This window comes from Diadema setosum, chromosome 15, assembly GCF_964275005.1.
Source record: "Diadema setosum chromosome 15, eeDiaSeto1, whole genome shotgun sequence".
Classification (NCBI taxonomy): domain Eukaryota; kingdom Metazoa; phylum Echinodermata; class Echinoidea; order Diadematoida; family Diadematidae; genus Diadema; species Diadema setosum.
Genome location: NC_092699.1, coordinates 9,077,121 through 9,091,133, shown reverse-complemented (window position 1 = coordinate 9,091,133; position 14,013 = coordinate 9,077,121). Strand labels below are relative to the sequence as shown.

Below are 14,013 nucleotides of genomic sequence, written 5' to 3'. Positions count from 1 at the left end.
TGTTTGTTGAGGACATTTTTAATTTCAATGTTCATCTTTCAACAGAGGTATACTTAACCATAGCCTCTCTTTTCAAGAGCAAATGTTTACAAATCATTCTATGTCACATATGAAACCCACGTACCAAACTGACCTACTGCTCCAAAAACAGTGAAATTTATTCCAGCGCTCAAGTATTGCAAAGAACATACACGCTATACATTAACCACACAATGGGATGTGTACAGACCAAGCACTGGTGTGAAGGAAAGATACATTATCCACTCTCCTTCCTACACTGTCTACTCCACTCCAGTCCATCTCAATGGGACTGAGGATGACGCATCATTGTTATAAGTGCAGTCCACTAACGTGAAATTGACATTTCCCTACTTTCTATAACTACCCTAATATGTGGCCAGCATGAATGATATATTCAGTATTGCTTTCTGTTAAAAAAAAATGAAAATAAAATCAAGGCAATCTAGTGCCCCCCCCCCCCCCATAAAATGAACAAAGCACAGACATAAATCCCAAACCAAGTGCAGAGCGTATAATGTTGTACACATTTGGAACTCCTTATGAATATGTACTATGTGCATGTGTACATACCAAATTCATTATGGCTTTCCCTGGTGTATTCTGTTATGCAAGGAAAGATGAATTTGTCTGTGAAATTGGAAATTTTTGCATGATAATGAATTTTTAAGCCCAGTCAAGTACAGTGTATTTTGAATAGCAAGTTTGTATTCCACTGACTGTTAGACATATTCCTAGTGATGTAAAAAATCCATGTGGACATGTTAAAATACACAAAGTATATGCACATTCAGTCTCACACTTGCATAACGAAGTTTGAATGCACAAGAAAGTCCATGCCACAAAATACCCCACTTTTAAGGAGGTACAAAAAGTATATGAAATAGTCTTATTTATTTCAAAATTATGCATACGAATTCCTTGAGAAAACTTTATGTATGGTACAAAGAGTTTGCCCATTTTAACCACGGGCGCACCTACACTTGTAGTTAATCTCATAAACAGCGTCTGGAAAGTTCGATAATCATTTAAGAGACAGGTTGAAATGCCACTGCAGAGAATATAAATTCTCCCAAAACAGATTGGACAGCAATCATATTGGATTTACTGCCACTTTGTCAGCTTGTCTACAACTAACAGAATGTTATCAAATCTGGTCACTAAATGTCAATAATGTGAAAATTGTTGCAGTATGATCCACATGTGAAGGTGTTGTGACCAAATGGGCTATCAAAGCCGTGCAGCTGTAAGAATGAACCAAAGTTCAGTTCAAACAAATGTGAAAATTAAGCAACCCCCTCAAAGCAAAAGATACAATTGATGGAAAAAAAAAGAGAAAAACTCAACCAAAAAACAAAAAAACAAAAAACAAAAAACAAAAAAACCCAAAGATTAAAGAGACAAAGACAACAGGAAGAGAAAAGGAATGAAAAAGAGAGGGCTTTCTAATCTCGCTTGGATTTTTCTTCGTCGCGGTGATGGAGGAAGACGAAGCTGAAGATAAAGACTCCAAACATCATGGAGAAGGCACTGGCGTAGTAAGGGAACGCAGACGGGATGAAGCGCTCGAACTGGGTGTGCTCGAAGGGTCGCACAGAGACCTGGATTGATAAGGATGCAATGAGGAAGAAATCCACAATGCCACGGTTCATGAGATGCACAGCAGATGATGTGATGGACAGGACATGCTACTCCATACATCCAATATTTGTCTGCAGCTCTGAATCAGCCGAGATTGTTAAAAGTGAATGCAAAGCGAAAAATACAAACAACCCCCTCCCCCCCCCCCCCCCCAATTTGACTACGGCAGTTTGCCACTGTGCAACTTCAGCTAATGTGGAGTTAACAGTATACAACATGTAAATACAGCTGTATAATATTTCACAAAGTATGTGTCTATTTACCAGTGAGCTTTAAGTAATGTATAAGCTGTTATTTTCGTGAATCACAGTTGGATCGTGAATTAAACAACATGCCAAAATGTCTCGATGCGCTTGGGTACTGGTAAGTTAGTGTCTGCGTCAATTCACAAAAACATCTCGAGAGAACGTCTATGACCTCCTCATGCGCAAAAATATCTGTACGCGAAAATAACAGCGTATACAGTAGCCCAAATATAAAATAGAGACTGTGCAAACATAATGCAGCTAATTCTTTTAGAAGTGCATGTCGCACGATCAATTCCCATGTATTCAGATTTTAATAAACGTACTTGTACACTTGTGACTCACATTCATGGTTTTAGTCAAGTTAGGTAAGAAGCTTTAGGCAAAACCTCCTCCAACATTACCTTTCATTGAACTTGTAAATCAAATATTTCTGTATACTGCATACATATTCAAATATTCAAAGCAGTAAAATATGATTCATGACCTGTTCTGAATGAATGATATAGCATTCCTAACCAAGGCTTTTGGAGGTCACATTAATAATACTTAGGTTTCTTTTCTCTTGGTTCTCTTTGCTTCAACAACAAGCTAGATCATCTGGGCGCAAAATACTGCTTACTGACCTGAGTGGTACTGAAGAGATGGGTGTAACCAATACGATTGTAGTCAACCTTGAACTGAAACACACCATAGACATCCGGCAACTTGAATACTGTTGAAAATCGGCCATCTGCATAATGGAATATCAATACAAAATTAGGAAAACTTTGTTTCATTTTATCAAATATACAATCTCCATATTATCTCTGCAATGCGGCATGGAAAGTTAACTTGTAAGATAATCTTATTTTTAGGAGAAGTTCTACCAATGGAAGCGCCATGGTGCACACTGGCATTCTTTCATACACCACACTGTAACTTTATTATGTCTTTTCTGGTGATAGTGCTTGTAATGATCACAATATTCTATAACCAAACATAACATACCAAGAGTAGGGAAAAACAACAAACAACTTTGCTCCAATTTCCAGGAATACCCAATGCAAGCAAAAGCATCACGGGCTATACACAAGCACGATTTGCATTGGTGGTGATAGCAAAGGATAGCAACATTGCTACAAACATAAAATAGCAAAGATCTCTATCAAACCTGTAAACTACTGCATGGGAACAATATGCACTCATGACATTCAATTATTTTCTTCTCTTTATTTTTCTCATTCTTAACTTACTCTTGCCAGAGAGGGTTGTGCGGACGAAGGGGTCGATGCGGACGAACTCCAGCTGGACATCATTGGCACTGAATGGACGCCACTGGCCATCGACAAGTATGTCCAACCAGATACTGAACTCCTGTCATTTGTGATGAACAAAAACATTTCAGGACTCAGGACTTAGGAATTGATATGCTCTATAAGAGAATATTACTGGGAGAGTAATCTGGAACAGAATACTGCAAAACACAGTGTATTTTTACAACAGTTTAATTTTCTTCAACTTTAACAAGTTGACTTACACTCACAAGAGGAACAACACACCAGATCATGTCCTATAAATCTCGAAGACTAGAAATCACAGAATTGTGCTTCCTGAAATGAGATAAAACTAAATTTCTTCTTCAGTTCCACACACTCAGACTAGGGTACTTGGTAGGTGAAACATTTTGGAAGGCAAGAAGATGTATAAAAATACGCAAAACTCTCCAAGCACACGTCCATCCTGTCCTGTCCATTGCAAGTTACATTTTGGAAAACCATTCCCACAAACGTCCAAGCAAATTCCTGTGCCGTCAGAGCTCTTGTCTTGGTACACTCTTATGAAGACATGCATAAGCTCATGGGTAACCATCAGCTGGGAGGTTGTGGGTGCACACTACTCACCACTTTGTCTTCAATGGTGTAGGATGAGGGTGGTGTGCTCTCCCCCACTTTGTGATGAGCGACGCGGTTGACCCGGATGACGCCCTGCTCCTTGAAAGCCCACTGAGTCACGGCCAGGGCCAGAGCCATGTTGCCAGACTGCTCAAACCTACACAACATGAGGTACATGGTATACACACTGTCATCTAACATAATCTAAGACATTAAAACACTTAAACTTCTAAAGAATAAAGCTAATCAACTATGCCCTTTCCATATCATTTCCACATGTGCCTGGTCATCAGGAGTATTCATGTATGATACATAACAAATATAATAATACCATGATAATGGATACATTTGTATGTTTTAAGTTTTTAATTTACCCAGTCAGCAATTTCTACAACACAAACATCATTTCTACAAGTGCAATGAAGGTTGAAACAAAGAGAAAGACAAAGAGAGGAAAACAATACAGCTGCTAGCTCATCTCACTATAAATGAATCTAAATCTTCGATGGTTTCTGTGGCAGCAGAACGTCTAGTAGGCTTCACAGCGCACCATGTATTTCTTCTTGTGTATGGAGAACTCTATGTGGCTCTGAATAGGGCCTACCCACTCCCGACGTTTCGGCAAGCACGTTCTTGCCATATTCACAATCTCTTGAAAATGGCAAGAAGATGCTAGCAACTCTGCTGAATCGTCATGAAAGGGCAGGCCCTTTTCAGGGCCAAATTCATACCCGAGGAAGAATAATAATGTGGTGCACAGTGAAGCCTCCGACTGATATAAATGAATTCCTAAATGCTGAGCTTTCACCTCTATCAGTTCTGCAATATTCAAAATAGAGAGAAGCAATGGCAAGACACCTACCTCTGAGAGTTGTCAGAGGCTTTCTGTACAGCCGACTGGAAGTAGGCGTCACTGAAGAGGTCCACAGACCCGCTGAAGACCACCCTGGCATTGTTCCTGGCCTGCAGGGCGGCCATCAGGAGGGTGTTCTTCCCCACCGCCAGCGGGTACTCCTCCACTAGCTCCTGGGGGTTGTGCGAGTAGGCAGACGACGAGGCGTGCAGGACATCGATGACCAGGGGGTTGTCGGCATCGGCTATCATGCTGGATGGGCAGACAGACAGGGAAAAGTCATGCATAGAGAACATGAAATGTGGTGCATCAATATGTTACAAAAATTGCACCAGTACAAAGTCTGAGACCATATAAGGAAGACAAATGTACATAAAGCCCACTTTGGCAATATTATACAGTAAAATGAGGAATGTTTGCATGCATTTTAATTTTGCTAATTTCACGAGAGCCAAGATTTGCGAAATTAAAATGCACGCTAAAGTTGTTGTCTAAACTATACACATTTAATGTTAGAGGCAACTCGCAAAAATTTCATGCCGCGAAAAAATTGTTTTACAGGGTGTAACCTTTACAGTTTTCTAGCTGTTAATTCCTTGTTTTTCAATTTTCTGTGTTATGGAGTAGGGCATGTTGAGCATGTCCAGAGCATTGAATGCATTCATATCTGGCAAAAAGCCCCCAAATTATTTTCCTAGACTATAAGCCTTTTCTGATGACCTATCACAAGTGATAACACTGATGAGGTAGTCATATAATTATAAACATTAGATGTTATGCATGGAGCCCTCACACAACTTATGCAGGCCACATCACTGGGGAGGTGATCCAAAAAAATTCCTCTTACATGGAAGTATAGGAGCTTTTTTTTTCTTTCTCTGTCTCTAATTCTTAGTTTTCATTCAGACATACCAGATACTGTATATCACATCTACCTTGAGGATCCCAGCTCTTGGCATACTTCAACAGGAAAACAGTGATAGTAAAAAGAACTATGCACTCGCTTGACTATTTAATCTAACGTGGTGAACAGAAGGGTTGAGCAAGAACATTACAATTTCATGTTTTCCTGTGAGCAAATGTTGCCTCAAACACAATCCAAAATATGTAATTTCTTTCCGTGCTTTCATTTAACTCATTCAACAACATTTCAAAAAGAGAATCTAAAATGCACTTTACTAATCCAGTTTACAGCACTTTTATTTCATATGTAGCAAATTCTCACTGTGACACTGTATGTTTCAAAGTTTAATCACATTCAACATAATATTCATCTCTATTACTACAAATGATTCTCCACTATTATATTTAGTGAAAGTTGTTTTCTCCACAAAAACGTGGTGCTGAGTTAAATCTTTTCTTACCCAACTCCACTGAAGAGAATTGGCTTGTTGGTCTTTGGTCCTGAAATAGTTTCTGCATCAATCAAGTTTTCTGCATCTGCTACCACTAATGTGTGCTGTTTGAATGAAAAGACAAGGTTGAGGATGTATTGAGGCATTGACCACGTTCAGTCACAGCTAACCAGGAAAAAAATGAAATAAAGATAACTGTAACTGTTTACAAAGTATTTTCCCCCTGGAATAACAAAATGAAGTTCCATCATATTATAGACATATATCAAAGTGTGTAAAAGTAATATGTACACACTATCATTACCTACATGTAAGCTCCTTTTTTTTTTTTATTTCTTTAATCATATCCTTAAAATTGTCTATCATACTTCCTGTCAAGACTCGGATATTTAATATTTCCAAACCTTTTGACTTCGATGGTTGTGTGTTTGCCAATGCACAATCTCTTTGGCCCTAAACTGTAAAAAAAGTCAGTACATTGACAGGAATTCCTATTATCTCAAGCAATAAAAGAAGTGTACTAAACAAACTATCTGCATCATACAGCTCATCTCATAATTAACCTGCTGTGATGTGGTTGACATTAGAATGCATGTAAAAAACACCACCAAATTTCCATAAATTGCAATTCAGCTTAGGAAATCTCAGAAAAAGACATTGCAAATATGACTTCTAAAAGTGAATTGGATCATTGAACAAAGAACATTTAAAGATGTATGAAAGAAAACGAAGGAAATTGTATAGTCACTGTAACACCATGTATTCACATTGATCATTCTGTGAGAGATACACAGAAGAGGGGATGCATGCATCAAAGGTACTAGACTTACATATCCTTCATCTTTAACATCATAGTTCAGATGATCAATTACTGCTGTTCCTTCTTCATCAAATTCCACTCCACAATTACTTCCTAGATCCCTGAGTGGTTCACCTGCAAATGAAAATGATGTAGCAAAAATTGTCTTTTAAAATGTCATGTCAAATGTAAAGCTTTGAGTTGCAGCTATCATACACACACACACACACATACCAAATAAAAAAAAAAAAAGCAAACAGAAAACACAAATAATTTGATTCTTTTTTAATACTTTTATTAGCAAAATAAATACCCTATAAATGAACATGCATGGATAAGGATGTAGCAAATGTACTACTGTACTTACGTGTAATACATGCACATTTTAATTAAATCTCAACTTAATCTTGAAAATATCTCACATTGCACAATCTTGCGTTATTTGTAAACATTTGATGATTGCAAGAACCTTTAAATTACCTGAAATCACCTGAGACATGTTTGCCTTTGTGTTAAAGCACCAAATATGTACAAGGAATGATAATCATGTACATATAAAGCTTCCATTTGATGCACACATTTAAAATACAGTGGTGCCCTTTTGTCCAATTTCTTCACAAGCCTACAAGAATATAACAATGCATTATATGGAAGGAAAGAGAGATTCCAATTGAGTGAAGCATTGAGATGTAGTGGTGTGATTTCAAGTGATTCTGGGAAAACCAACAAGAGTATCACAGCATACATGTAAGGGTGCTTGAAAGTGTTATCTTTGGTCAACCCCGACATATACACGTAGACACCCATGTGAATTTGTGTACTCAATAGAAAATTTTACATCAAACTGCCCAGATTTGACCAAACTGACTGAACCCTGCATCAAAAGTAAATTACAAAGAAGGTACAGGTGGACAATTCAGTCATACATGAACCTCAGTTTTCCATTCCCCCTTCAACCCCCACCCACCCCTACTGGTTTGCATAGCATTTACCAGTACTTCCATGGAACTTACCTATATTTGAACTGCCTGCTACAAGTATGTTTCCTCCTTCATCAATAAAGTCGGTTAATGTGTTGTCTCCAATGTCTCCTCCGAATTCTGTTCAAAGCAAGCCATTAAAAAAATGATATAATAAATGTTATTCAAAGAGACCTGATGACTTTAATACATGTATATAGATTATTAATACAATTTGTAAAAGTAATGGTGGTGATTATGATGATGATGTAAATAGTAACAATAATGCCTCCGGCCCCCTTCGGGCGGAGGCATAAAAATGATGATAGCAATAACACTAAGCATAATCACAATTATATAAACTCTCTTTCATATATCATTTGTCACAGTAATAAAATCAAAAAATTAACATTGATTCTTTTGTATCTTAAATTGATACTGATACAATGAGTGAAGTTCCTCTGCAACATACAGTTGTACTCCACACTTCATTAGTATTGTGGACCACAAACTTGCACATTGTCATTGAATTAGATGTATTTGGTATTCTGTGAGGGCTGAAAGTAATACACTACCACAGGGAAGAGCCTTTTTTTTTCTTTTTTTTTTTTCAAGGGGCCTCATATTATAGTTAAAATTCTTCCATACCCATCCATAATACACCACGTTACTTGCTGCCCAATAAATACTTGCGTAGTTGGGCAAGGGATAAGAGGGTTAACAGTCCTTTCCATACTCTCATGGTCATACATGTACTCACCTTCAACCGACGGGCAGAAGAGCACCAAATGTTCAAAGAGGTACTCCCCATAACTGCTCAGCTTCAAGTTTGGGTCATCTGCAGTTTTAAACGTTAGGTCGAAACCTCGTTCTGGAACAATGGGATAAAAAAAGGTTTACACCAATACTATGCGATCTGATGAATCTGGCGAGTGCAGAAATATGGTAAGGCTGGGATCTGAACCTGTTACATGGATATTACTTACACTACAGCTGTAAATACAATAAATTGTACCCATTTATTTATTTATTTATTTATTTATTTTTTTTTGGGGGGGGGGGTTAAATTTACATGCTTATCAGTCTATGTTATCGAGGAGTGCTTTCACACAACCTATCTTGTGAAAATTTTTAGGGAAAAAAAGGAAAGTAACGAAAGTAAAATTGAGCAAATGAAAAGAGAAGCAAAAAAAAATAATAATAATAAAAGGGGGGGGGGCAATTGCAGCATGCATGCTGATCTTTGAGGAAACATGTTTCCAGGTGCATTCATGCACCAGAATACCGTTGAGAAACAGGCAAAGAAGACTGAGCGAGTGTGCATGTCTACATCTCTAAGTTGTACTTGTGCCCTACAAGTACCCGTCTTCTTTATTGGTAGGCATTGTGACCACCAAATGCCTGCAACAATGTGATTGGGAATTCTGCAATTGTTTTAAAAGTTCTACAATATTTTCACATTAATGGATTTCTCAAGCTAAGGAAGCAAAGTTAAAATGTTCCTGTAAAAAGCTGTAACACTTGATCTTATAACACATGCATGGAAATTGCGTTGTACAAAAATGATCTCAAGCAGGGAACGCTAGTTAACCCATTGCAGCTGCAGAGGGATTTCATGTCCACTTTCCTTGGCGACATAATTCTGTGAAATAATGAAAAAAAAAATCCACAAAAATCTTATCCCAATCCACCAGTCTGTTGCCATCTGCAGTTGCTTATTTTGGGGCAACCACTACACTTTACACAGTACACCCTTTACATGCACACACACACAACGCTATGTTTCACAAGCCTCGCCTGCGCGGATGGTTTCGTCATGTTCGTGAATAAAACTGTGTGCGTGGTAGTGGACTGATGAAGGAGGCATGAAAATGTTTATATGACCATGATGACTGTTGTGTTGTAGCTATGAATTACAAAAATGGAAGCTATATTGTGTAAATAATGTTATATTGAAAAAAAAAAATAGATAGCAGACTTCCTCACACTTTGTGCCATGATCATGGCAAATTTCTGTGATGCAACAATAAAAATGGTAGAAGGCCTAAAACCATTAAAGCTCAATATTTCTGCAGCGGAGCGGACGGAGAGCAAAGACAAAATACGCAATAATATCACACAGTATTCTATGTTTGACATGTCAAAATCGCAGTGTGAGGTGAGCTTTAGCGACCTTGTCACATAACGTTCCATACAAAAGAAGCTCGCGCCAGCTGCTCAGTGCAGCGCGTGGCAGTTCATAAATCATCATGGTCACGTAACTATACACAGCCCAGTCGCCGCTGTACATACGTAGCGCGACAGGGCTGTACCAACGAAGCTCCAAACACGAAGAGGGTCCAACGATCGCATGCGATCGGATTGAATTTTGATACTTTAGATCATTTTTTTGTCACTTCAAATTCATCTGACGAACAAAATGATAATGAGACTTCATATCCATGCTATGGATATTGAAATTTAGATTTAATAACTTACCTAAAATGATGGTTATATGCAGCATGTGTGAACGGTTCACGAACGGTACATCGTCTTTCACGCCAGGCCATTTCCAATATCCGGGAGGTCACATGATCTGAATGCCCTTTCAAAAGGTCGTGCTGTCGACCGTGCTGCTACACCAACACCCAAGCAGCGCATCGCACGCACGCAAAAGATTTCCGCAGAGATCAAGGCGCCATTTTCAATTTTGAATTCTGCAACGATGAACCCTGACGCTGTTAGGGAATCCGCCAGAAAGTATCATTTTTTGGTTCCACGGACTTATCACGAGGGCTCTCAATGGACTTACGAACCTTCTGTAATACAAGCATGCACTTAAGGTGAGTAACGTTTGGTAACGTGTACATTGTTTATAAAGAACGTATAAATTTTCATAAGTTTTGTAGTTGTGTTGTGGTTCCCCACTTTGTAGGTGCCCGCTCGTTGGTCAGACGCTTTATTCGCATAGCGTATTAACAGCGTCTGGTCGGGCTACATGGTCACGATGCCGTCTATAGCCTAGGCGTTGCGTCGATGGATATGGTATGGATCATAAAACATCACCATCATCACCTGCAGCTGCACTACCACCACTACTCTGTAGCTGCACCTTGCTTGGCATACGGGGAATGACGTACCTATAACATAGGGCCCAAAAGTGCATGATTACTCTAATCTGCATCTAGACCTAGCCTACCTTGATATAGCTTTAGAGACACAATATGGCATGATAGATCTAGTATTTGTAACCAGCATGCAGCTTGCAGGAGCAGTAAAGCTAACTGCTTACTCAGATACAAACGTGTGGGACTGCACAAATCTCAACGGCAGTAGTTTAATCGACAATTTATGAAAGAAGATACAAGGAAAGGTTACCTTGCAGAGATTTGAAATAAATTGAGTGAGATTCTCTCATGGTCATTGAGTCTAGTAACACTAGAGTCTTTCCTCCGCCCTGAACGCTACTCAGGAGGGCAAGAAGCCCGCAGAAAACAAGAGCCACTCCGACTGCCATTTTTGATACGATGCGAAAGGACGTCGACAAATATTATGTTAAAATATGACTTTTGTAGAAAGCAGAATGGTATTTTTTATATTTATAAACATATATAAAATATTTTTCATTAACATATGTATTATTTAAAGTTTAAAAACTCCTGTTTCATATAAATATCATAATATAATTTTTAAATAAGATGAATTTGGTAAATTGGCAAATGCATAAACCAATCAATTCTCGCCAACGTGGACGACGCTGGCTGGTGATACGGTGCACAGGGTGTACAATACACATGTACAATAATACACATGTACAATGTACATTGCACATAATATTATCCCTCCCACTTGTCGCGACCCGCTCGGGCGCTGTGCCATGGACGTGGACGCGCTGGACTGTGACGTGTCGGCACCACTGTGATCTTTTACATGTAGTTTGTTCCAGTGGTTTACAGTGATCCTGTGATGTCACAAAGGTAGCATGTTTTTATGGAGCAGCTAAGACGGTCTGAATACTGTAAATCAAATGTATAGGTATTGACATTGTAACAGTTGTTATGGATAGAGCAGAAATAATTATACAGTTGTTTGATAAAAATTCTAAATAAAAACGGGGAAAGCCTTGGGGAAAAATCGCCCTCACGTGTTAAAAAAATGTTTTACAATATGATATACCCACTTGTATTTTCAATAGAAGAAAGGATATGACTCCAATTACGATAGGGAAATCTTTTTATTAGATTAAGAAAGATCACACGGGCCTATAGTGTTCTACTTGTGAAGTCCCAGAAACAGTGCATCACTATGATCCTCTCACTGCTCTTGATTTATTATTTGATAACAAGGTCTATGACCGAGATTGATTATAATATCAATGATACACTAGTAAACGAAATATTTAACTAAAAAAAAAAAAAAAAAAAAAAAAAATATGCAGTATGCTGTTGGGTTTGTTTTCAGAAGCGAGAGATTTATGCCTGAGTAGTTTCCTTTCACACTTATCCCCATGTTATGGTAATGGACACTACAGCAACAAAATATTCCACTTTAAAAAAAGCTCAGGTGGCAAAACAAAAGATGAAAATTCAAGGTGAAACGATTCGAGGATGTGCCATTATATTTCACCCCCTCTCCTGAGCATCAGAGTGGTCTAGCAGTGAAGAAGCTTTGGCAGGTCTGGGGGGGGGGGGGGGTTGCCCCCCCCCCCCCCCCGGCTGCCAAGTGAAATGGCCTATACATAAAGAGAATTGACAATTTGTAGGTATCAGTTTGGCAGCGTATTGCTTGTCAATCGATTTGTCGAAAATATTGCTTTTTGTATTTTTCCTTATAGCAATGATATAGCACGCTGGCCACACTGGTCACAGCCCCCCCCCCCACCCCACCCCTCAACAATATCTAGATCCGCCCCTGTCTTGGTTCATAAACTGGGAAGCCGTCTCGACAAACTGTAGCTCGGATCGGTTGACCAGCCAGTGAGATGCAACACATTGAGAATTGGTGTGTAATCTGAGACAGGCTCATGTAGTTCTCTTTTTCTTTACCCCTTTTCATGAGAATATTCACAATTTGATATTACGTTTTAGTTTATTAAACAAAATATAGGCATACTTTTTTTATTTATTTATTTATTTATTTTTTTTGTAAATCAATGTATGGTATTCAAAACGATAAATAGTTTAGGCGCAAATATTCAATCTATGAATGAAGTCGCCAATTAAAACTAACAAACAAACAATCAATCAAACAAGCAAACAACAACAACAATAACAACAATATATCAGTGCACAATAGGCCCTACAGATTGCAATAACATGCGCAGTTCTTCTTCTTCTTCTTCTTCTTCTTCTTCCTGTTATTATTACATGTATTATTATTGTTATTATTAATTATTATTATTATTATTATTATTATAAGTATTATTATTATTGTTATTATCATTAGTAGTATTATTATTATTGTTGTTGCTGTTGTTATTGTTGTTTTCAATGGCGAGAGATTCAGTCGAGGCAATGAGGAATGGTGAAGTATGTAGGGATAAGGAAAGGGAGAAATCTTGCTGGAGTGAAATGAAAAAAAATTATGTATTATATGTATATATACTAATATATATATATATATATATATATATATATATATATATATATATATATATATTATATATATATATATGCACAAAACAATAAGCAAATAAAAATAATAAATATTGCCAGACGTAGAGGGGTCATACGGTTATAGACTAGACACTGCTGTATTAATGACACAAACAAGCAAGCAAACAAACACAGCATACACGTATACGCAGTAATATAAATCATTATTCTCGCTTGTACTACATGACCTCAGATTTTGAAATCGTTCCTTTTGAGGATGCATCATATCCGGAGATTTTTTCATCATCATGATCATCATTTTTCTCTTTCCTCCTCCTTCTCTCGATCTCTCCCTCTCTCACTCACCCATTCTCTCACATCTAGCTCTTTTTCTTTCTCTCCATGCCAAGCACTGAAAGCTCAGTGATGCCAAGAGACGCTGTGGTGTTATTCTTCCCTTCGCCAATGAGGGCGTCTGTATAAAAGTATAAAATCTTTGTCTGTATCGGTATCTATAGACGAAAATGTGATGATTTTCGTCTTCTTTCTTGTTTTCGTCATTGCAAATGCCTGAAGCCAATATGAGCGATGTTCAAACATTCCTTTTTTAACGACTCTTTTCTATTTAAGTTTGTCACAGAAGTGCATGTAATGAGAAACTATTCAAAAGGTGATATATAATTATTTTCCCGAACA

At 38.0% G+C, this 14,013-nt stretch overlaps 1 protein-coding gene across 1 annotated transcript; it reads right to left on the bottom strand.

Moving 5' to 3' along the window:
• LOC140239034 (dolichyl-diphosphooligosaccharide--protein glycosyltransferase 48 kDa subunit-like) lies at positions 1-11,245 on the bottom strand. Its single transcript, XM_072318930.1, has 10 exons — positions 11,102-11,245; positions 8,505-8,615; positions 7,799-7,885; positions 6,817-6,920; positions 5,996-6,090; positions 4,641-4,883; positions 3,788-3,935; positions 3,140-3,260; positions 2,531-2,637; positions 1-1,619 (listed from the first exon to the last, which is right to left on the bottom strand). Exons 1-10 carry the CDS (start codon positions 11,238-11,240, stop codon positions 1,464-1,466), a joined length of 1,311 nt encoding a protein of 436 aa, XP_072175031.1. The 5' UTR covers positions 11,241-11,245; the 3' UTR covers positions 1-1,463.
• Between the last annotated feature and the right edge of the window lie 2,768 nt (positions 11,246-14,013).